The sequence below is a fragment of the Sorex araneus genome, chromosome 9, assembly GCF_027595985.1.
Source record: "Sorex araneus isolate mSorAra2 chromosome 9, mSorAra2.pri, whole genome shotgun sequence".
Taxonomy (NCBI): domain Eukaryota; kingdom Metazoa; phylum Chordata; class Mammalia; order Eulipotyphla; family Soricidae; genus Sorex; species Sorex araneus.
Genome location: NC_073310.1, coordinates 7230207 through 7255399, shown reverse-complemented (window position 1 = coordinate 7255399; position 25193 = coordinate 7230207). Strand labels below are relative to the sequence as shown.

At 44.0% G+C, this 25193-nt stretch overlaps 1 protein-coding gene across 3 annotated transcripts in view; it reads left to right on the top strand.

Moving 5' to 3' along the window:
• Nucleotides 1–25193, top strand: part of MED13L (mediator complex subunit 13L) — a 282240-nt gene that overhangs the window by 240030 nt on the left and 17017 nt on the right. For 2 of the 3 annotated variants that reach the window (XR_008631414.1, XM_055147000.1), the window contains exons 15-23: nt 6966–7186; nt 7478–7683; nt 11474–12411; nt 16182–16361; nt 16887–17110; nt 20008–20200; nt 20887–21313; nt 21804–22023; nt 23050–23238. Coding sequence is in view for 2 of the 3 variants with exons in the window: in XM_055147000.1 (XP_055002975.1) it covers nt 6966–7186; nt 7478–7683; nt 11474–12411; nt 16182–16361; nt 16887–17110; nt 20008–20200; nt 20887–21313; nt 21804–22023; nt 23050–23238 (2798 nt within the window). In the remaining variant the exon portion in view is untranslated. The remainder of the gene's footprint in view (nt 1–6965; nt 7187–7477; nt 7684–11473; nt 12412–16181; nt 16362–16886; nt 17111–20007; nt 20201–20886; nt 21314–21803; nt 22024–23049; nt 23239–25193) is intronic. The other variant, XM_055147001.1, reaches the window with a different exon arrangement.

The following is a 25193-nucleotide window of genomic DNA, read 5'->3' as shown; positions in this document are numbered from 1 at the left end:
ATTTTACCTGGGATGAGAACTTTGAAGATCTTTCTTAACTATGAGGGTTTTTCAAAAAACAAAAAAATTGGTGTGTGGTTTCTGGGCCATACCCAGCCGTGCCCTGTCCTGTGCTTCCTCCTGGCTCTGCACCCAGGGATCATTCCGGCAGGGCTTGGGAGACCGTACAGGGTGCCCCGGCGTCAGCGCCTGCAGAGGCAGGTGCCTGGCCTGCTGTACTGTACGGTCTCCCCAGCCTTGTTTTGGTTCTTAATATGGATATATGAATCCATTTTCTTGAACTCGTGTGTTTATAAGAAAAAACACTAAAATTGTTAAAGCTTCTAGCTTATTTTCACAGTTGCTCTATAATAAGCTTGTAATTATTTTCTATTATCTCTCATTAAGGATAACTGAAGGACTAGAGGAGTTCCTTTTATACAAGCTGAGTTTTAGTGCTTTCATTCAGACTCCCATCAGCTGGGAGAGTCAAAGAGAAAACCACAGTTTTTTTCCATTCGTGTTTCTCCCCTCCACCTGTTTTCTGGCAGAAACCTTGGAGGAAACACTAGGACCGTGGTGGAGGGCCAGGTGCCTGCTCTAGAGGCAGGCCGGGCCACAGGAGGGGGGAACTGGGGACATTGCTGGAAGGAAGTGGTGACGGGATTGGTGTTGGAACATGGTATGCCTGCAACTTAGTAGTGAATAACTTTGTGACTTTGTAATTCATGGTGAGTAAAAAATTGTTATGTACTTTTTTTTTTAAAAGAGGCATGGTCACTACAAGAGTACCATGTATAGACAGACCACTGTTCATTGAGAGACCCTCATTTAACAGACTCAAAGCAGGTGCTCAGCACAGAGAGGGAAAGCATTTCAAGAGCAGATCATGACAATATTGCAAACCACAGTGCTCAAAAGGCGGGGGAGAGGGAAGGAGGGAGGCGGGGTGGGCAGGTGCATGCCTGCCATAGAGGCAGGCTGGGATGACAGGAAGGAACCTAGGGACACTGGTGCTGAGAAATGTACATTGATGAAGGGATGGGTGTTAGAACACTGTATAACCGAAATCCAATCATGAACAGCTTTGTAAGGGTCTATCTCACAGTGATTCAATTAAAAACGTTTTTTTAAAAAAGAACATATCATGAATAAAAGATTCGGATGGACAGTTTCTAAGTTTCACAAACCAGATTGTAGATAGAGTAGATGTACTTAGAGTATGTAGTTAAGATATGTGATCAGCTCAGTGATCTTGAACAAATTCTTCCTTAGAAAACCCATTGTTGGAAGAATGAAAATGCTTTCACTTTCGAAAGTAGTGTTCACTGAAACAGACTTTAGAACACCTCTGTCATTGGGGTGGAGAATCATTCAGTGAATGCAGTTACTAACAATGTCAGTCCTCCCCTTATATATTTTATTTAATTCTTTAAATTGTTTCGATTTTTAAAATTAATCTTATTGTCTGGGTAATTTGGTTACCATGAGGTTGTTTTTGTAAAAATCCCTGTTTATAATATTTATATGGTTTCAACAAAAGCCTAAAGAGAGGGTTTTTGTTGTTGTTGTTGTTGTTGTTGTTGTTGTTGTTTTTAATAAACAAGAAATACTTGGGCTGGGAGGATAAGTGTAGTGCTGTAGTGGTAGAACATATGCCTAGCACGTATAAGGCTCTCTGAGTTTGATTCCTGCTGCTTCCTGACTTCCTGCGTACTCCCCGAAGTGGCCCTGGTGACCCTGAGAGGGTCTAAACTCCACTGGGAATGAGGCCTGCAAACAAACTAACAATTCAAGCTCAAAAGCTAGTTCTCCCTCGGTACTCAACAATAAGGAAGTGGTTAAATAAATCATCTAGATGTATTTTGTGAAATGTCAGTTTGGTGGTGGGGCTGAGGGGATCCAACAGGGACCGGTGGAAAGTCAAGTGCCTCGAGCCTTGTACTGTTCATTTTTAAACTGGGTGAGTATTGATATAAATGGAGTTAATGGAAATATTACAAATATGACAAATATGACAAATATTACATACATTACATACCACTGAAAGAGGGAAAATTATAATTCACAGATATCTATACTTAGCAGAAATTACTGATTTTATATTCAACATACACATAAACTACATGAAGACACAGAGAAAGAGGACTGAAAAGATTTCCTGCGATAAAGTGATTGCATGTGAGGAGCGGGGCATTTGGGGATGGGCTAGGTACCTCTCGCATTGGAGTCGTTCTTTAAATTAAACAATGAAAGGACGAGTGTAGCATTAGCAGGAAATTGTTGCGGTTAGGGAGATGACTCATGGTCTGCAGTGCGACAGGTTCACAGGTGTGAACTTCTGTACCCATTGCCCCCTGCGCACTATTGGACACGATCTAAAGGCCCTCAGCACTGCTGGGGTGGGCCAGGTGGTCCCTAGGCCATACCATGTAACGCCGAGCCCAGTTAGCCTCCTGAGCACTGCTTGGGAGCTGCCCCCTCAGTCCCCAGGGAATTCTTTCAGGAAGAAGTGATTTATTTTGATAAGTCTGAGTTATATAAATTCCAGCTTTATTCGCTTTGAAATAAAGCACAGGAATACTAGCTTCAGGAAAACAAAGATAGACAAAGTATCACAAGAAACTTTCCATGTGCACAAAGTATGTGCATATACGTCTGTGTTGGCATGTTGTGTGTACATGGATACTATCTCCTTCCAAACTGTGCCAGTGAAAATAGCCTGGTGACGATCTTTCCTTCCTGCAATCGCTTTTCTATTGTACAGTGAGGGTCAAAGGAAAGACAAGATGGGCCGCAGTGTAGTGCAGTAGGATAGGGTACTGGACTTGCCCGTGGCTAGCCCTGGATTCAATTCCCAGCACCCCAAATGGTTCCCTGGGCCTCACCAGGGTGATCTTTGAGTGCAGAGCCAAAAGGAAGCCTTGAGCAACTCCAGATGTGGCCCTCTAAATTGAAACCAAAAAAGAAAAAAAGATAGATATTGAAATTTAATGACTGGAATGGTACCATCCAATAGAAGTATAAGGTGAGCCACAAATGAGCGACACAATAAGTTAATCCAAAATTTTCTGATACCCTAAAGGGTGAATAAAAGGCCTTGTGAAATTAGTTTTTTAATGATATATTTTAGTTATTCCAAATGTTGGCATTTTATAAGTAATCAGTATAAAATATTTTACAGATTTTGGAATCTGAATATTGTATATATATGTAGCACATGTCAATTTGGATATGCCCATTCTGGGTACCTTATAGCCACATGTGGTAAAGTGTTTACTGTTACTGGACAGCATAATTCCCTACTTAGTCATTTCTGTATTTAATGTTGGAGAAAGCACACACAATGAAGAAAGGAACAGCAGGTTGATTTTACCTCAGGTCAATGTTAGGGTAATATTAGGTCATAATAAACAAAAGGAATGATGTTCCTTAGATTTTGTTACAAGCTAAATTACTCTTGAACTCTTTTCTCAGAAAACTTACCATTTGAAGCTTCTCTGTGTGGAGGGTTCACCGTCACGGTGGCCGTATCTGCTCTGGCAGGCAGCCTCCTGTTGCAAGCGGCTTTGCCAGGTCCCCAAGGAGTCGGTGACGGGGCTCCAGTGAGAGGTGTCCATGCCATGGGTGCACACTTGAAGGGCAGGCTCGAAGGTGCTTCGGTGTCCGGAATTGACGCAGCTCAGGTGTGAGGGCTCTTGGATAGGCCAGTGATGGGGACATGAGGTGTCGGCGGGCCACCAGAGCTGGAGTCCATTCGGAGCTGTTCACGCCCTTGTTGAGCGGCTTTCTAGGAAGAAGAATGGACAAGAAACTGTTTTTCTGTTTTGGATTCTGAATGTTTCTCTGATCTCTGTCTCTCTCTCTGTCTCTTTGTTTCTGTCTGTCTCTCTCTTCCCCTTCCGTGTTTGTGTGTGTGTGTGTGTGTGTGTGTGTGTGTGTGTGTGTGTCTGTCTGTCTGTCTGTCTGTCTGTCTGTCTGTCTGCCTGCCTGCCTGCCTGCCTGCCTGTCTCCCCACCCCACTGTTGCTTTTGAGCCTTACTGGTGGGCTCTGGACTTGCTTCCACTCTGCTCAGGAGTTGCCCCTGGTGGTGCGTGGGGGACCATATGGCATGCCTGGGATCAAGCCTGGGTCGGCCGCACGCACGCAAGGCGGGCGCCCTAAGCACTGTACTGTCGCTCCGGCCCTGTTCCTGTGATCTTTTATCTTCTGTTTTCCCTTTCTTTCTTCTCCCTTTAATCACTTCAAAACCTCTTTAGGTCTTTTTTCCCCCAGAAAGGTTTTTTCTTTTCCATTAAACCAAAAATAAGAAAAAAGACAAAGTACTGACTTGACTTGTTCAGTGTTTAGATTTACATGACAAAGAGTTCACTTCTGTGCACATATTCTCTCTAAGATAATATGCACAAAAATAAGAGATGGTATTACTTCCACTTTCCAGATGTGGACATTGAATCTAGTGCACTGAAAAATCCCCCCCTAAGAATATTTGATCATCCCTTGGATGGGGGAGTGGATGAAAAGAATACCTGACAGTCAGATTGGTGAAGATCAGTTTTTAAAGTGAATTTCTGAGATTAGCTTCATTTTGTACAGGCTTTTTTTTTATTATCTTTGATAAAAATTATCAAGGCAGATGACTGACTTTGACAGCTGTGATTTATAATGGTGTGAGCTAGCATCAAAGATTTCTCAGGTTGAAATACCCTTTTAATATTCCTTAGATAAAATTTAAGAACTGATTCAGTAAAATGATTTTTGTTAATATATTGTACCATACCCAGATAACTTGTAAGTGATGGAAGACTATTTTTATGTTCATTTTTTTGTTTGTTTTTGTTCATTTATTTTGGGGTGTGGGGCCATACCCAGTGGTGCTCAGGTCTTACTCTTGGCTCTGCACTCAGTGATCACTCCTGGCAGTGCTTGAGGGAATTGGGGTGCCAGGGATTGAACTGGGTCAGCCGCATGCAAGGCAGATGCCCTACCCTCTGTCCTATCTCTCCAGTCCCATGATCATCTTTTTAAGCCTCAGAAAATGTACACATTTTTTTCTCAAATGTCTATATTAGTCATTTGGAATTATTATATGTGAGTTTCAAGAGTTTATGAAGCCATGGTTTAAAATATTGTACTTATAAAGTAACGTTAAAATTGGTAGCTGTTCTTTAGCTTGGGATAAAAAATAGAGACTCAAGGAAAAAGACAGTATTTTTTCACATGTATTCTATTAGTCTTAAGCATTGTTTTAAAGAAAGCTTGTTTATCTGATTGCAGCTACATTTGAAATCCTGTTTTTCTGCCTCAGCATTTATCAATTACATAATAGCTTCAGTGATACCCTATTTTTTTTCTGGCTTGGCTTGTGTTCCTAACTCTATGAGTTGTTAATTTCTTAAGGGTAAAAACTTCTCATAGCAGGAGGGGTTTGGGACAGGGTTTCTTTTTCTTGGCAATAGCAGATATCCATGTCTGATGAGATCTTACACAAAACTTAACTGTTACAGAAAATAAATAGAAATTTCTCTGCTGGAAATAAAAGTGGCATAAATAACTCTGCCCATCAGCCTCTTTCTCCCTTTCTTTTGTGGATAAGCAGTATCTGAAGTCCAGAGAGGGAAGACTATTTGGTAATTATTTAGGGAGAAGCATGATCTAATCCAGAACCTTTCACTTTTCTGCCTCCGTGTGATGGAGGTTTTTTTCCTGCCTCCATAACCAAAGAAAAGAGAGAACCTGGTGAGAATCACAGGCAACCAAGCGTTCCCTTTCCAGGTGCGGGAGCCCCGTCTCCAAGGGAGTTGTTGGAAATGTGGTGCCAGGAGCCGCTGGCAGGGAGAGCCTGGCTGAGCGGGAGCAGCCTAGCCCGGCTCAAGGCTAGAATATGCTCCAGCAGTCTCCTCATTGATTATTACTTAATGTGGTCTGCTCATTGGTTATTATTTGCCTATTCAAATGTTGAAGTTGCTAGAAATAGCATTATGATTATAAATTGGAACATTAAGTGCAATTTCAAATCGCATGAGTTTTTAACCGTTGGCGCCAAACCTTGTAAGTAAAATTTTGCTGTACCAGACACCCCCTAGTGGCCAATGTGTACAACCACAATCTCAAGTATTAAAGTGATTTCCTGCGCCCTCCCTCTTTTTATTGAGGAATTTTACAGTACTGATATGATAGCTCTTTTTTTTTTTTTAAGGGGGGGTGTTCGGAATCACTCTTTGAGGTATTCAGCGTATTTCTCAGAATATAAGCCTCATTCCCGTCCTGCCCTCACCCCCACTGACTTTCAGTAAATTGCCTTTCAGTTCTGTGTAGGATTGTTAATCTTCACTGTGACAGTGCAGTCTGCTAGTTGGTTTACTTTACTCGCTTACTTTCCAGTACCTCCCTACTGGTGATTTCTGGATGTGCATGCCTGGTGATTTGGTGCTGCTCGGGCCCAGCGTTGCTCAGGGGTTAGCATCACCCAGTGATGCTAGGGTTGGGGGGTTGTTGTGCCGAGGGAAGACTGCAGGCCTAGCGCATGCACAGCATATACTCGCGCCCGTCCCCTAGCGCTGTCTCCCAGGCACAGCAGTTTTCATTTTTAAATTTGTTTGGAAACAAAGTAGCATTTGTTAATGCTGTAATATTTTATACATGTTTGTAGTAGTTACCCCATCTATTTGCTTCCAGTTTTTACTTGGTTCACTTCCTTAGACTTCTCAGAGAATCAGTTGTTTGGAGAAAGATATGTGTTACACTTATGCTTCATTCATGTACTCTAAATCATAAAACATCAAGAGATACAGCTCCAGAAAAGTAACATTTTTCTTTGATGACCTTCTTTTAGAAATGTCCATTATTAATACTCTGTTGTGCAAGCCGTATGACCAATTAGCATTAATTTTGATAACAAATAGGGTACCTGGTTATGACCAGGGAATTTTCAGGAATCCTGTCTCTTAGAAGTCATGTGTCGTCTTTTGTTTTCTGTCTTTAGCAGTTGCAGACCTGCAAAGGATGTTCCCCACCCCGCCTTCTTTGGAACAGCATCCTGCTTTCTCCCCCGTGATGAGCTACAAAGATGGGGTCAGCTCCGAGACGGTGACAGCGTTGGGGATGATGGAGAGCCCCATGGTCAGTATGGTTTCAACCCAGCTCACCGAATTCAGAATGGAAGTGGAAGATGGACTAGGAAGTCCCAAGCCAGAGGAAATAAAGGTAATTGCCAGTAGAAATGGGCCAAGTGGTATGGATTTCTAGTGGACCCGCATGTGTCTTTCAAATAGTAGTATCCGTGTGCAGTGCGGACTTAAGTTTCGGAGACCCTTTAAATTGGGTTGGAAGGTGCATTGCTTCTTCAGTTAATGATGGCACCTTTGGGTTACTTTTTAAAAATCAGCAGTAGTTTTCTGCTGATCAGCAGAGAGGAATTTTGATTTGCAGTGTGGTCGTGTTTGTGGTTTGTCTTGCGTGACCAGTAACGTTGCCATTCCTCCTTTGTGGTCACAGGACTTTTCATACGTGCACAAAGTCCCAACTTTTCAACCTCTCATGGGATCCTCCATGTTTGCTCCACTGAAGATGTTGCCGAGCCAGTGCCTGCTACCTCTGAAGATGCCCGATGCCTGTCTGTTTCGGCCTTCCTGGGCAGTTCCTCCAAAAATCGAACACCTGCCCTTGCCACCTGCGGCCTCTTTCATCAGAGACGGCTACAAGTACGTAGAGTTGTGGCGCGTTGCTTTGCCCTGTGTCGTGTTACTTTTATCTTAGCTATTCATTCACAGTAGCCTTTCGTGTGAAACTATTCTTTATTGGCCAGACTTTCATGGTTTTAATGAACATTGTGATGAAAATGTCACTAAGTTTCATATACGTGGAAAAGTTAAGGGTATTTTTTTGGGGGGGCGAGGGGGCTATAGAAAACCATAATGTTCATGTTCATTCAGTATAAAGTTAGTATCATCCACAGAATCAAACTTGAGGTAGTTATTGGTAGTACTTTGGGGTAGGAGCTTTGTTTCACATACTCAGTGGCTTTAAATATGTTTACTTCAGGCATCTTACTATAAAATAATCAACATAGATCTTGTCTCTGTTATTGACACACGTCATATAAGCCCCAACAGATTGGTGAGGGATGTGGGAGGGAGGAAGGAAAGGAAAGAAAATATTTATCATAGCTTGGCCATCTTTCATACTTCTCCCCCACCCTCCGCTACTACTTAGAGCAAGATGATAGTACCAGTGTTCCCTCGAGTTAATGAGTTCTTAATAAAGGATTAGAATCCTATGAAATAAAAGGCCACACTCGGATTTCTGCTGGGACCAGGTAGCAGGGGCAGGAGAAAGCTGAACGTTCGGCGTTGCACGCGTTCAGTGTCCCTTTGCGGGGCGGTGAGCGGGGTCTTCGGTGACCGGCGCCCTCTGCTAAGGGACAGGCAGCAGGTTGTCAGGCAGGTGTGTGGGAGATTGGAGAGCCGGACTTTTCAGTCGCCTTTTTTAAGTTTGACAGTTTAATTAGAATTGCAGATAAGAAGTTCCTGGTTCATATTCAGTCATGGCTGGAATACTTCTATGACATTACATAAAAACTTCATGAAATCAATGATAATGTCGTAGACGGGCTGAAAAACTGTGACAGAAGTAATTTTAGCAAAGGGCCTGAGATTTGGGAAGGGCAGGCATAGTTTCTTAGGGCCCAGATTCTTGTCTTTTTGTTTTCTCCATGACCTCAAATGACCATTTAACCTGAATTTCCACCTTTCCCCGACCTACTGCCTTTTTAAAATTTTGGGTCCACACTCAGTGATGCTCAGGGCTTACTCCTGGGTCTGTACTCAGGGATCACTCCTGACGGGGTTCAGGGGATCTCAGGAGTGCTGGGGATTGAGGCCAGGTTAGCCACATGCAAGGCATGCGCCCTACCTGCTGTACTGTCACTCCAGTCCCATGAATGCTCCCTTTTGAAAGATGTGATTGGCATTGCTCCGCTTCCCACACAAAATTTTTGAAAGGTTCCAGATAACAATTGTCAGAGTTCTGTGGAAATAGCATCTCCCCAGCCACATCCATTCCTCAGAAGTTTCTGGGCTGTCAGCTGAGCGCCCAGCTCGTTTTCTGCTGCGGCTCTTCATTTGTATGCGAGTTTGCTTTCTCAGGGGCGGGCACAGTGCAGCTAAGCACACAGCGCTCAGTAGCCCCACGTGAAGTGATGCATCAGCTTCAGGATCCCGTTTCACAGTTTATCTCGTATTATGCACAGGCTCTTGCAAATTGCTGTACAAGAATTTAAATAATAATCACATCGTGTTTTAGACCTACGGAATCTATCATTTGCTATCCCAGAGCTTCCGTGTATTCTAATTTGGCATTGTTAATAGGGCTTTCTATGATAAAGGCAGCATTCTGTATCTGTCCCCCAGGCAGCTGCTGCACTCACCTTGCAGCTGTGGATCACTTGAAATGTGGCTTGTTGAGACCAAGGCTGAGATTTTAGGTTTTTTTCAAGTGAATGTATTTCACTAAATCAAAAAAGATTTTTTTGGTTTGTTTTGAGGCACATCCAGCAGTGCTCAGGGGCCATTCCCAGCCTAGTGTTTGGGCTTGCTCCTGGCAGTGACCCTTGGCCACCAGCCTACGGAATATATACACGACCCCTTTGAGCTAGCTCCATGGCCCTATTTTATTGCCTTTGGATGTTTTATTTTTATTGGTGCTGGGGATCAGACCCAGGGCCCCATACATCCTGGCAGCGTAGTTCTAGAGCAGTTTTCCCGCTGCAGTGCCCCTGAGGACAGAGCCCAGCCTGGGGGCTAACGGTTGAGAATCACTGTCCTAGACCGTGTGACGTCCTGCACCTCCTTTGTCGGGCCTGCGCCCTCTGCTCAGTTATTAGCGTCTCCTTCCCCTGCTGTGGACTGGCTTCTCTTTTGGGTTTTCACTGTTGAATATCCAACACCTGGTCTAGGGCTAATAATTTAATTCATACCTTATTGAGTTAAAAAAAATCAGTTTATTATGCCAGGTCAGCTATTCTTACTTCCCAGAGAGCAATTAAACTATTTGGATTTTCATTTAGTTGTCACAGTTCCTTTTCTGATCTGAACTGTGGAGTGATTTCAGGGCTTTGTTGAATAGAAAGACTTTAAAGCATCCAGTTCAAATAAAAATTGTTATTATTCACTTGTGATTTTGGTCTCAGAGATAACAATGACTGCTAAGGTTTCTGGATCATTTTTTAATCTGCTGAAAGATACCACCATGTCTCAGATTTAAAATTACTTTACAGTGCCTAATGTAGATTATCAAGCTGGTAGTGTAGGCACAGCTGATTTAAAAACCATAAGGAAATTATTTGAGGATCCATTACTTTATGAATTCTTTCTTCAAATTATAAGTGAATGTATCTATGGAAGAACACGGTATTAATAGATATCAAAAGAATCTTAAGAATTTTAGTCTATATTTTTTGATACTTCTAAGTGGAAAAATGATCTTGTAATGTTTAACATGTACTATTAGGAAGAGTATATTAAGAAAAAAATTATACAATAATGAACCAGGAGGACATCATAGGCACTATTGTGAAGACCCTGCCTTTGGGAAATAGATAACACAGTATGATGAGTCTCTCCAAACTAGAACTACTTGTATTATTGGAACTAAGAAGACTTGTATAAATACCTGTATAATAATACTTGGTTTATTACAATGCACAATAGGTTGGAAAAAAAAAATACTAGAATTGCCCACAACCCCCCTGCCCCAAGAAATCTGTTAGAAGTTTGGAAGCTGTGATATATTACGTGTGTGCTTCACCTGGTTAATACTATGCAGTATACGAAATAATAGTATTAATTGTACTTTTAGCCAATGAGCTTCACAAAATGGAATTTTCCGGTGGTCACTCACTACCATAAAAATGCAGTTCTAAATAGGACTGCATTTTGAGAATTAGAAGAATTATAAATTTCCATATTCATTTGAGTATAGGTGCTTTAGAATTATGTGCAGATTATAGCCTCAGAGAACAAGTACACTAGTACACTTTTCAGTTTCAAAAAAAAATTGACTAAAACGTAATTGAAGTCAGATGGAAATTTTATTCTTTTATCCCCTCCCTTAATTTAGCGTCTAAGCGGAAGTGTTAAAGTTCTATTTAGTACTTAATAATTTTACAGAGTTACTTTGACCAAACCTAGCATCATGTTTTTCTTGTAAAAAAAAAAAAAAATTGTAAACCTACCCTCAAAAGCTGAAGCCCCAAATGTAGAATAGGTGGAAGGAAAGTGCTTTAGGCAAAATTGTCTTCCTGGCTTTGCTTCTCCACGCACTACCCTGGCTCCTTGAATTTTTTTTTTTAAAGGAGACAATCGGAAATACCCAGTGGGACTCCCCCCTGCCCCCTATGACCGCTCGGTCCTGCCAGCGTGCGGCCAGATGCCGTGTGTGGATTCTGGCCCCTGGGACCTGCCTTGTCCTTACTTGGTTGCTTGTCTGTTGCAGTAACGTGCCTAGCGTTGGGAGCCTCGCAGACCCGGACTATCTGAACACGCCACAGATGAGCACGCCCGTGACGCTCAACAGTGCGGCCCCAGCCAGCAACAGTGGAGCAGGAGTGTTGCCATCCCCAGCGACCCCTCGCTTCTCTGTCCCCACACCACGAACCCCCAGGACCCCAAGAACTCCCCGAGGGGGCGGCACTGCCAGTGGTCAAGGGTCTGTTAAATACGACAGCACTGATCAGGGGTCACCAGCCTCCACCCCCTCTACCACACGGCCCCTTAATTCTGTGGAGCCGGCCACCATGCAGCCCATCCCGGAAGCCCACAGTCTCTACGTCACCCTGATCCTCTCCGACTCCGTGATGAACATCTTTAAAGACAGGAACTTTGACAGCTGCTGCATCTGTGCTTGCAACATGAACATCAAAGGGGCAGATGTGGGACTTTACATCCCGGATTCTTCCAATGAAGACCAGTACCGCTGTACCTGTGGGTTTAGTGCGATCATGAATCGGAAGCTCGGCTATAATTCGGGACTCTTCCTGGAAGATGAGTTGGATATTTTTGGGAAGAATTCCGATATCGGTCAGGCTGCGGAGAGGCGCTTAATGATGTGTCAAACTACCTTCCTTCCTCAGACGGAGGGAGCCAGGAAGTCCCAGGAGCCACCTATAAGCCTTCTCCTCCTCCTCCAGAGTCAGCACACACAACCCTTCGCTTCCCTCAGCTTCCTGGACTACATTGCCTCCAACAGCCGCCAAACGCTTCCTTGTGTCAGCTGGAGTTACGACCGGGTGCAAGCCGATAATAACGATTACTGGACGGAATGCTTTAATGCCTTGGAACAAGGCCGGCAGTACGTGGATAATCCCACAGGTGGGAAGGTGGACGAAGCTCTGGTGAGAAGCGCCACCGTGCACGCTTGGCCTCACAGCAACGGTAGGCGTCTCAGTACAAGTTGGCTTTGGGAATTAATTCAGTGTGATGATGACTTGCAGGCTTCCCTTACTCTGTTTGATGGCCAAAGTGCTTCACCATTTCTTTTTTTTTTAAACTGGATTGAGAGCTCTGCTGATAGACTGCGGAAGCTTTCCATAGACAGATATGTTCGGAATATAAAGAGATAGGATGGATGAAGGCAAGGGACACGCCCCCAGCAACAGCTGGTCCCCTGAGCGTTGTCAGGTGCAGTCTTAGAGCCCCCCACCCCCACCCCTCAGCATTCCCAGGTGTGACCCTGGAGGCCTGAACCCCAGCAGCACTGCTCCCTGGGCTAGGGGAGTGCCGCTCCCCTGGGCCCAAGCAGTGCTGGAACGGCCCCCTAGGGCTCCTGGGAACTGTTGTGCCCACACCCCCTCCCCCCCAACACACACACGTACATTTGGAAACAGTAGGTTTTTGTTAAGAATGAAAAGCTCTCGTGTGTAGAAATCTGTAATGTGCGCTGCCAAGTAGTGCTGAGTAGTACGGTTGTCAGGTGTGTGTATGTACATGGGTAATATGCACTCCTTTGAGTATTACAATCCATTGTTGGAGATCAAGTTTTCGTATAATTCTCCCATTGAAGCTTGTACCCCGTTGCAGCATAATTGTACTAGATAGGGAATCGTTTGATTATTTTCTCTTTGTGATTTCTGATATTCAGAAGTCCCATTAATAGCTTTCAGATTTTATCATTGTGTTGCTGGGACATCACGGCTCTTCTGGAATGCAGAGGTCTCTCTGACTAATGCTTCTCAGTGATGAGCTCTGGGTCCTGAGCAACTTGCTATTCTTTTCCTCTTTAATTACTATATGGCGGCTCAGCCTGGGGGATTAAACGGTGACCGAAAGATACAAGCCACCTGCTCTCACAGTCTTTTTAGTTTGTTTCAGAAAATGACATCAGTAAAATAATTCAAAAAAAAAATAACATGAATAGAATAGTAACAAAATAATAAGTATATCAATCCATTATAAGTCGTGAAAGCAGGGGTTAGGAAGGGCACCCTAGCCAGATGGCAAGAAAGACTCCTTGAAGAAGTAACGTTTGAAATCTGAGAGCGCTTCCATACTCGCTGGGGAGTGAGGGAGCGGGTCTACAGAGTTGTGTCCGCAAGTGTGAAGGCCGGGGTGGCATGGAGCTTTATGGCCTTCAAGGAACGGAAAGAAACGCAGAGACCAGAGGGCCGAGGTTACCCGGGAGCATTTTGAAAACCTGCTGGCAGCTGGTCTTCATGCGGAACACTTGAGCGGACGTTGGACGGTTGTCTGCAGCGCTTTGCTCTCGTGTTTGTGTGGGTCAGAAAGCAGAAGCTGGTGCGCCACTTAGAGGAGCCCTGAGGGAAAGCAGGGCGTGGCTTCGTGTCCCGCAGAGGAGTGGGGAAAGATGCAGACGCGTCCAAGGGCAGTCTGAGGAAGTGGCACCGCCAGGCTCCGTCATGGGATGAACTCGAGGGGAGTGAGAACGTGTGTTCCTCACAGCACCCATGTCTGGCTGCCCACCTGGACGGCGGGGCCTTTCAGTGCTCCATGTACCAGAGGAAGGGTGGGACTGTGAGGAAGTTCATTGATTAGATTTTGGGCCCGAGAGAGATGCCTTTTGAGGTCCCCGGGTAGTGCCACCATGCCCCGTCATGAGCAGGCACCTGCCCGGACAGGGTACCACAGCCGCTCTCTGAGGAGGGAGACCCGGAGAGCGTCCAGAAGGGAACTTCGCAGAACTCATTTCAAGGAAGAGAAGGGTGAAAAAAATAAATTAACTGAACTTTTAGGTTAGATCTAGAAACATGAATTCTACCATAGCAGAAAACTGTTTCTATGGATAGTGGCAGCAGGGCAGGCTGGCGGGGCCCTGCTTCCGGACAGCTGTCTGGAGTCCGAAACGTCTTATTGACAGCCAGGCATCAGCAGGGTAGAGAATGGCAGGCAGAGTGACTTTCTGGTATCCAAAGTATTCAAGGATTGGACTCACTTTTGCAATTGCTTGGATACAATCACACTGTCTTATACTTAGCAGGCCTTTAATTAACGCTTTCTGCAGGGATTTAGGAATTAAAGAAAGTATAGTCTTTCTCTCTAAAGAACTGTGCGTGATTGTCTTGGTGGCTCCATTTAGTAGATAATGGCCTTTAGACTCAAAAGCAGCCTGTGGGTCGATTAGTGTTTTCACCTTTGAATATGAGAAGTAGCACCTTTCATTGCAGGGGAGGTGTGGGTCTCAAACGCAGAGAGCAGACAATCATATAAATGAAGGATGCAGGAGCCGGATTTGCAAAAAGCGATGTCCTACATGTACGCTTCCACAGTTAGCTTTCTGTTTTGTGTGCGCTGGAAGACAGGGCACACGAACTCTGAATGCTTCTACAGAGCAATGGGTAGAAGTGCTCTACTGTTTCTCTTTAATAAATTAAAAAATGTAGGTCCCCTTAAAGATCAAGCTGATTAACAGCTCTCGCTTAGACTGGCAGTGGGGTGGGCTGTGGAGAGATGGCTGAAGAGACAGCTGCTCCCAGTTCTGGGTGAGTCCGGGGCTGGTTTCCAGGTCTCACAGTTTTCAAGAGAAGCTGGAAATTCAGATTTTACATGCAACTTCTGAGAGATTCCTTCCATTATATATATATATATTTATATTTTCTACCTGCTTTGATTAAGGGACTTATTAACAGTATCTTAAGAACCCACAGAGCACCCTGGTAGATAAATCTCCTATTCCCATTCTTGCCCCTTTCCTAATCAACTAGAAAAGTAAGAGCAAGGCCTCCAGGAACCCAGCTGTGTGGATTCATAACTGATCATCCTGAACTTAATTAGCTCTTCAGGTCCTTTGTTGGAGAATTGGATGAGCATTATGAACCTTCTCCTCTAGGGAAAAAGACGCATATGTTCATGCATGTATGCATGCCTAGTTTTGCTAAGAGTTTCAGAAGATTTTCGGATCCTAGATTAAGAACATGCCGTGCTACAGAGGGAACAAGGGCTCTGAAATGCCGGCTCCCCTCGCTCTGTACGTACAGTCCTAGTTTTGGATGTTTCCCCATGTCCTATTGCTGCTCTCGTCTCTTCTCCTCACGTGTTTTGCATATGGTGAAGATATTATTGTACCTTAAGTATGCTTTTAAAAGCTTCTATTTAAGTTTTAAGTTCCTTTCCCCTGCTCATCATATAATCAAATCATCAATATTTATAAGTAAATTTTTGCAACTCTCTTATGAAAAGAGAAACCTTCAAGACAGGTTTGTACAATTTTTAAAAAGTCAAACCTATTTACCCTTTTCACTTTAAATCATTTCTACAGCTAAACTCTTTTCTGGAATAACCTGTTTTCCCTTTCGTTAATTCCACCAATAAATTCCAGATTATTTAACCCAGAGGTTCCCAGACTTAGTTGTTCTACTGCTGCTACCTTTCAGACCAAAAAAATAAATAAATAAAACAAACCACCTCCTAGCAATCTCTATTTAATGCAAACAAATAGAAAGCATCCTCCAGAATTGCCCCCCTCCATCCCCCTGGATCATTCCAGCACACCCCCCAGGCCAGGGCAGCATCATCATCCACTTTGGGAAGCGGAGAGTTAACCCAATTTAGAGCTGTCCTCTTAAGTCAGGTGTTGTAGAATCGGCTCCTTTGCCAGCGACCTTTCTGTCAGGGGCGATAACCGAGGCTCGGAATAACATGGGGAGAGTTGCACGCCGAGCCCTGCTGACTCCCGTTCCTTCCCGTTACAGTGCTCGACATCAGCATGCTCTCCTCCCAGGACGTGGTCCGCATGCTCCTGTCCCTGCAGCCCTTTCTCCAAGATGCCATCCAGAAGAAGCGCACGGGCAGGACCTGGGAGAACATCCAGCACGTGCAGGGACCACTCACCTGGCAGCAGTTCCACAAGATGGCAGGCCGGGGCACCTACGGTAGGGCGCTGTGTCAGGTCACCTGTCTGTTCCTTGCAGCGTGGCTGGGTGACACTTTTACAGTCCCAGCTTTCCTCCAGCAATGTCAGTTTCCTAAGCAACCTTGGCATCATCTGAGCCAACGAGCAGACCCCTCCGTAGAGTATTTCTTCCCTTCTCACCTCTCTGGTCCTCGTCACATTTCCTCTGGGTGGATTTCTGGGCCGCTTCTGGCAGCGGCTTCAGAGTCGGGATTATACGCTTATCTTAAGAGGGGCGAAGGCAGTGCTGTTCGGGGAAGGATCTTTCCCTGTTGCAGTCTGGTCTGCCCACTCAATCCTAGAGCATCTTTATCAGCATGTTCTGTCTCGTTTAAATAAGGTTCTTCACCGGGGGCTCTTTAACTTGAGGGTCTGCAGGAAGAACAGTCTGGGAGCATCACTGTCAGCCTCCAGCAAAATTCCCTATGCCGACCGTCCATTCTGAATGGTCCCGGCGTAGTCCGTGGATTTCCAAGCCCCCCTCTAAAGCGCGGTGTTGTTCCAGGTTCTGAAGAATCTCCTGAGCCGCTGCCTATCCCCACCCTGCTGGTGGGCTACGACAAGGACTTCCTCACCATCTCCCCGTTCTCCTTGCCGTTTTGGGAGCGGCTGCTGTTGGACCCATACGGGGGCCACCGGGACGTTGCCTACATTGTGGTGTGTCCAGAAAACGAGGCCTTGCTCGAAGGAGCCAAAACTTTCTTCAGGGACTTGAGCGCTGTTTATGAGGTGAGAAAGATGCTAGAAGACTTCAGATGGGTTTTCAGACATGCTTGTCAGGTTGTGGTTATTGCCTGGATTTTATAGATTAAACTGTCTTCAGATAGTTTGCAAATTTAAGAAAATTTGCAAATAGGTAATTTTTTTTCCTGAAAGTTGCATTCCCACTTTGGGTTCATATTTTTTATTTTCGTATGGATTCTCTGCCAACCTGAAAACACAATTTAAAATCCTGTCAGCTGTTTTGCCCCCATATTTTACTTAAGTTTAAAAATATTGCTCAAGTTTACATGTGGAAGCCCCTGGTTTAATCTTCAGTGCTGCAGGGTCCTCTGAGCACATTGGAGAGTAGCTCCCAACACGGCCATCTGTGGCCCCAAACCAAAATAAAAATGACTAAAAAATAAGAACAATGACGAGTAAAAATACTATTCACCAAGGGAAGATGACTATTCAGAGACGAGCTTTACATACAAAGGCAAAGGTGGAGACAGGGAAAGTTCCTTAAACATGTACCTTTAAGTGTTTGAGTCAAAAAATTAGTTTAATGAGTCACATCTGTTATGTTTTTATTAATACTATATTCACCATAATAAAATTTTCGTTGATAATAGCCACAATAATGTAAGACAGATAATTTTATATATTTTGGGTATAAATTCAGATTTTCTTTGAATATGCCCCCTTTTTTTTTTCTTTTTTGGGTCACACCTTATGGTGCACAGGGCTGACTCCTGGCAGTGCTCAGGGAACATATGGGATGCTGGGAATCGAACCCAGGTCAACCGCGTGCAAGGCAAACGCCCTACCCGGTGTGCTATCATTTCATCCCCTCATGCCTAGTTTTGAAGAGTGCCAGATTTCTTTCACCAAAGTGTGTAATTGCTGAATTCTTTGTATCTGTATACTCCTTGTATTTGGTGAGAGTAAATGAAATTAGTATTTGTCAAGTGTTAGAATTCTTTTTTGTTTGTTTGTTTTGCTTTTTGGGTCACACCCAGCGATGCTCAGGGATTACTCCTGGCTTTTCACTCAGGAATTACTCCTGGCGGTGCTTGGGGGACCATATGGGATGCCAGGGATCGAACCCAGGTCGGCCGCGTGCAAGGCAAACGCCCTACCCGCTGTGCTATCACTCCGGCCCCAAGTGTTAGAATTCTTTAACAGTCATAAGCATTAAGAAAATGTTTAAATTGCCAAATTGAATTTTAGGAATACTCTGTAACAGAGCTTTCGCTATTTTCAAATGCTTCAGTAAGCATAATGCAGTAAACGTACGTGTTGCTGTGAGGTGGTGAGGCTCCGGCAGCACAGGCACACCTGGCCGGCTGCAGCAGTCGTACAGCAGGTGAGGCTCTTGCCGTGTACATGGCCATGTACATGGGTTCCATCCCCAGCATCCCACATGGTCCCCTGAGTCCACCAGGAGTGATCCCTGAGTGCAGAGCCAAGAGAAAGCCCTGAGCACAGCTGGATGTGGCTCCCAGACAAAACATAAGAGCAAGCTAATGGCTAAACTATTGAGGGGACACTCATGGATTCAGTCATTTCTAGTCAACACCTACTGCATGGATGTGTAATAGTTCTAAATCAGAATTACCTGAACACAGGAAACATATCTAAGAACCCCTAAAGTCATTTGGTCCCTTGAATGAAGCCTCAGCATAAGTTACAGAACCTCTGAGAGGATGGAAAGATCTCTCAACCCTAGTAATAACCATAATGATGTAAGGAAGACAGGTAAGAGACGAGCCTGGCCACTGGCGGTGACACACACCTGCTAAGGAGCACGTCACTGGCGAGTGTTTGTAGGGCTTGGTAAATCTTCGGTGTGTCAGCTGAGTGCCAAACAAATGAAATGGCTCACTTCTTACAGTATTATTGTATCAGTTCTCTGCCACGGTCACCTGTGTAATCTCCTAGCATCTCATTGTAAATAGTTACTTCTGAAAGTGGTCCGCATAGCCTCTGCTTCAGTGGTCCCTGCTATTGGTGATCTCCAAAAGCCTGTAACAACGTAACAGATGGCCCATAAAAGTTTAATGTTACCTTATGGGAAAACATTATGAGTGAGATTACTTAAGAGGCCTTAGTGGACATATGTCTCCGTCAGCTTTAGTTGGCAGGAGTCTGGTTCATTCTTTCTCTGACCATTAGCATTCAGGCAGTGCTTAGCGGTCTTCCCTCTGCAGCGAAGACACGGTTTCTGTAGCAGGACCCTCGCAGCTTTCCTGGGGACAGCAGGTGCAGGACACACTCCAGTTACCAGAATGAGCAGCTAACAGTGTCTCATTGCATGTGGTAATGCCAAAGCAACCAAAATATATCCATATGCATGGTAAATCCCCTCACTCAGCATCAGGGGCTGCCAGCCACAGATCTGCCCAAGAGGGGCGTCCTTGGCCCTTTTTTGCCCAGAGGAGTTGGACTCTGGTTGGAGAGTGGGGGCTCCTGCCGTTTCCCCTGGCTCCGCCCTCCTGATGTGGGCTATTTCTAAAAAGGCAATCGCCCTGCTTCTGTCCCCAAGCCCAAAATAAACATATTGATTATATGCAGTATTTTTTACTGTACCAAGGAGCTGCAGTGAGCGATATAAACTGTTTATTTTTTCGCACACACAAGAATTGCCCCCATTGGGGTGGGAAGATACCCCATAGGTCAGGGGTGCATGTTTTCCCCGTGGGCAAGTACCCAAACTTCATCCTTGGCTCTGCTGGATCAGTGCATGAAGCCAGTCAGTTTTGTTGACCGAGTAGCCAGGAGTGAGTCCCTAACCCCCGAGCACTGCTTGGGAGCTCCCTTGCCCCCATAAAGGAAAAGAGAAAAAACCAAAACTGTCCCAGACTGCTAGTGTGTGCTGAGCAGAGGAACGTTCCCGTTGTAAATGAGTCTTGTGCTGGTGTCAGATGTGTAGGCTCGGGCAGCACAAGCCCATCTGCAAAGTGCTGCGGGACGGGATCATGCGTGTGGGCAAGACGGTGGCCCAGAAGCTGACCGACGAGCTTGTGAGTGAGTGGTTTAGCCAACCGTGGAGCAGCGAGGAGAATGACAATCATTCCAGACTCAAACTTTATGCGCAAGTTTGCCGCCATCACCTAGGTAAGTGAGGGTTCATTTCCCCCTAAAGTAGAACTCGGGAGTTCATCGCAAGCTCCACTTCCCACCCTCCGCCTGGCCACCCGGCTGTTCGGAATGTCTCTGCCTTTATCTCAGGTCACGCGAATGTCCCATTACTGTACTTCTTAAGGCCTGATGCTTGCAGTCTAGCTAGTTGCCTATCGATTTTTATGTGTGCATACGGCCTTTCAGAATCCTCTAAACTCTGCTCTGCAGCCGTATCTTGTTTACTTCACGTTTTAAAAACTTGGCAGCAGGACTTGGTATTAACAGCGTCATTATTAGCCCAGGTCCCAGGAGAATTATAGACGCTTGGACAGCTCTGTGTATGTAGAAGCATGCTGCGCTGTCACGGCTGCAGAAGAGCCGGCCTCGGTTTTTAGTGAAGACACATGCAGTTGGTCTGAAAGGAAAATGTTCCAGATGATTAATTCTCTCTTCCTTTTCGAAGAAGGCTCTTGTGTAATGTGTACTAAGTAGCTCCATTGTTCAACTCCACATTTGCAGAATGATAAGCAAGTGTCCAAGTGTGGAGATACCATTTTAGGTATCATAATCAGAGTGCTTCATCCTGAAAATTTAATTTCTTAGAAAGTTATCATTCTCAATTTCTGATCCAGCCTGACTGCAGTGTCACTAACGGCAGCTGTCTGCCTGTATCTTTCCAGCACCTTACCTAGCCACTCTGCAGCTCGACAGCAGCCTGCTGATACCACCTAAGTACCAGACCCCACCAGCAGCCTCACAGGGACAGACGACACCTGGGAATGCTGGGCCTTTAGCTCCAAATTCAGGATCAGCCGCTCCTTCCACTGGCAGTGCATTCAACCCCACCTCCAATGGTAGCTCTGCAAACCCAGCCGCGGGCAGCTCCGCATCGGGTTCCTCTGTGCCACCAGTCTCGTCATCCGCGTCTGCTCCCGGAATCAACCAGATAAGCACTACCTCTTCTTCAGGCTTCGCTGGTAGTGTTGGTGGACAGAACCCCAGCACCGGGGCCAGTTCTGCAGAGAGAACGCAAGGGACCGTGGGCTGCGGTGCGGACACTGAGCCCGGGCAGAGCTCCTCGCAACCCTCCCAGGACGGACAGGAGAGGTATGGCCCTCGCCGGCTCTAGCCTGGGCAGCTGAGCTGCTTCCGGGTCTGTCTCACTGGGCTCCAAGTCTGGAAACACTCTCTGTTTCTCTTCCCCCAAGAGAAAGAGCGATCACTCTAAATTCAGTGGAAAGACATTTAAGGCTTCTTTCTCTAACCTAACTTACAAAACCTAAATTTGTATTAAATTTCTGAGCATGGTAGTAAGCAGTTACTATTTTATGAATGGATAATAGTAATAGTATTAAGAAGTTCCTTAGAAATACAGAGGGGCAAAAGAGAAATAGGGAAAGGACCTTACAGTTTAGAAGAGGATATTGTCATTTTCCCTCTGGTTTTGGTTTATTAGCTGGGATCGCCTGCATTTTGGTCATAGGATACATGTTAGTGTCGCATTTAATCTTTTAAAAGTAAGCGTTACTTGGGGTCAGTGTGACGTGGAATGGATTTGTATGTCTTCTACCCGTGTACTGACTGACTGTCTCTGCAGCGTCACAGACAGGGAGAGGATCGGCATCCCCACGGAGCCCGACTCCGCAGACAGCCACGCCTACCCTCCCGCTGTCGTCATCTATATGGTGGACCCCTTCACGTACACCGCAGAGGAAGACTCCACTTCCGGGAACTTTTGGCTCTTGAGTTTGATGCGCTGCTACACAGAGATGCTGGATAATTTACCTGAACATATGAGAAATTCTTTCATTCTCCAGGTAACCATTTGAAAGTTTATGTTGACATTTTGGTTATTGTTTCAAAAGTGAGTACAAGATCATTTTCTAAAAAATTAAGAAGTATATGAAGAAGGTTTTGAAGCATACGTATATATAATTATATGCTTCGGACTTAATCATCATTACTAACATTTCTTGCATTGTCATTTTTTTTCCCTGTTTACAAGTTGACATCATACTTCTAAATCATAGTCCTTTTGAGATCATATTCCTTTTGTATGTATTATTTATACTTGTTCATGTTAAAATTCTTACAGGCAAGATTCTTAAGTGCCTGTTTACCATTATAGTGCATATTCTATTGCTGTACTTTCAGATATTTAAATCTCTGGTTTTTCACATTTTAGGTTGTTTGATTCTTAGATATAGATATTAATAAATGTTCCCAAATTTCTTCCCTTAAAGGTTACATCTATTTATATTCAGTAGTGAATGAACAGGACCATTTTCACTGTGCCCCTGCCAGTTCTCCTGCCCAGAGTGTTGTAATGCTAAAACAGTTACTTCATTGGGGAAAATAATGCCCTGGGTGTTAGATTTTGTTTTACCGTTAAATAAAGACATCTTAATTAAAAGATTGAAATTAAAGTTACCTAAGTTGTTGATAGTTATCATTGTCTTGAAGTTTGTGATTGAATGATTCGACTGTTGTAGAGATGTCATGCACATTATGTGGGTACATTATAAAAATGAGGAATAAATTTAAAAATGCAAGTGTTTAAATTTTGCCACCATGGCAGCAGTAGTGAATGTATTCTCAGATGGGAAGAGTCATTCCTAAATGACATGTAACTTGACCGCAAGGTACCACCTCTTCTTAAACTGCTCATACGCATGCATCTGGAGTGTAGAATTTTGTGTCACTGGATGGAATTAAGACGTTGACAGTACTTAAGTACTTGAAAACTGAAATCACCTCAGGTAGAAAACTTAGGCCTGTTCATTTTCCCCCTCTCTCAGTCAGCGTGTCTCTCAGGGGTCTGTTTTGTTTGTATCTGTCTGTAGATTGTGCCTTGCCAGTACATGCTGCAGACAATGAAGGATGAACAAGTTTTCTACATTCAATACTTGAAGTCCATGGCATTTTCAGTGTACTGCCAGTGCAGGCGCCCCCTGCCTACACAGATCCACATTAAATCCCTCACAGGATTTGGGCCTGCTGCCAGCATCGAGATGACCCTCAAGAACCCAGAGGTGGGTAATAGCACAGGAGAAGTTTGCAGAAAGACTCTAAGATACGTGCTAGTGGCATGCTTTTATACCAAAATTGCAAGCTAGGAAAGTTGACTGCTTAGTTGGTCCTTCTACTGCATGTAAGATTTAGCAGACTTCTCTAATCTTTTCGTTAAAGTAGATCATACTTTTTCTTTCGAGACAAATAACCAAGCGAACTCTTGCTATTTTTTTTCCTTATAGATCTAAAATGCCAACTTAACTTAGACCTAAGATAACACAATATCCTTATTATTTTTAACTTACAAATGTTCAACATTGCAGTTTTTTATCTTTTTATTTTGGAGCAGATCTTTTTATCAGTTCATTGGTGGATGGACAGTTGAGTTATTTCCCCTTTTACGCTCTTGTAAATAATATTGCCATGTACAGACCCGTGTAAGTTTTTGTTTCGGGTGTGTGTATGTGTGTGTGTGTGTGTGTTTAATATTTTCAGTTCTTCCGGTAAATCATACCTCAGAGACTTAAATGTGAAAGTTTGATCAAGTCATTTAATACCTCTTGGCCTATGTTCTGTGTTACTAAAAGAAATTTGATTAAATCCTTTCCCAAGTCTCTTTTTACCTTTAAAATTCTGCAATTTTGTTATTGCAGTTTCTTATGCTTTATAGTTCAGAGACCAACCACTGTGACCATCAGTGAACCCGTTTGACAGTGTATTTTGTTTTTACAGCCAGTTGGGTGTGAATAACTCTGAAAAGGAGAGGATTCTATGACAGAGAGCAGAAACCAAAAAAATTAACTCTCTGACCCTTTATGCAAGTTTTCTGACCCTTGCTATAATTAAATATTGAAATGTGTTTAATAACTAGAAACAAAGACAGTGACACTTAAATTTTGTCACCGTTTATCTAAAATACCTGTCTTTGGGTAATAGCTATGTTTTGATTTATTAAATTAATGACCAAACTATAATATTCTTACTAAAATGTTTCCAGTCATAAAACTGTGGATGAGGGGCCGGAGCGATAGCACAGCGGGTAGGGCGTTTGCCTTGCACGCGGCCGACCCGGGTTCGATCCCCGGCATCCCATATGGTCCCCCAAGCACTGCCAGGAGTAATTCCTGAGTGCAGAGCCAGGAGTAACCCCTGAGCATCGCTGGGTGTGACCCAAAAAGCAAAAAAAAAAAAAAAAAAAAAAAACTGTGGATGATTGTACATTTCTGATGAGTTTTCAAGTAAAAATGCCACATGACAAGTGTCCAGAAGCCTACCTTACCTCTCGAGTCACTCTGCTGCTAATTACTCTCATGCCTAGAAAAGCAGTTATATCTGTGTTTGGCTTTCCATATAAATCACCTCCATGACATTTTTTTCTGTGTTCTTTTACACAGTGTTGAGTTTCATTCATTTCCTTGCTATATTATAGTGGTAGATTTTTTTCATTCTCCTTACTATTTAATATTCAAATTGTATGACCACATTAGATGTTATCATCTATTTTCTTGTTGATGGGAATTTAGACTATTGTCTTGATTAATAGTGTAAACATTGTTTTATCTGCCTTTCAGTGAAGAGATAGACACACACATATTTTATTGTGTCACAGGATATGTGTGTGCTCAGCTTGAGTAGATACGTTACTTTTCCCCAAGGATTTTTATCAGCTGTTTATGAGAGTTCTACTTGCTTCAGATTCTTATCAATATTTGTTGTTTTTCCATCTCTGTTTCACACATTCCTGTAGGTATATAGTGATATGAGCTTGTGGTTTTAATATCCACTTCTGTAAAGTAGTTGGACCAGTTTGCTTTCTATAATAATGATTTCTTTTTAATAAGGAAATACTAATTTGATTAGGTACCCTAGGTTATATCATTAGGAAAAACTTTTATATGTGTCATCATTTGTATCTGCACAAACATTTAGTTGTTGGAAGTGGGAGAGGATGGTCATGTCATTATTCCTTCTTGGT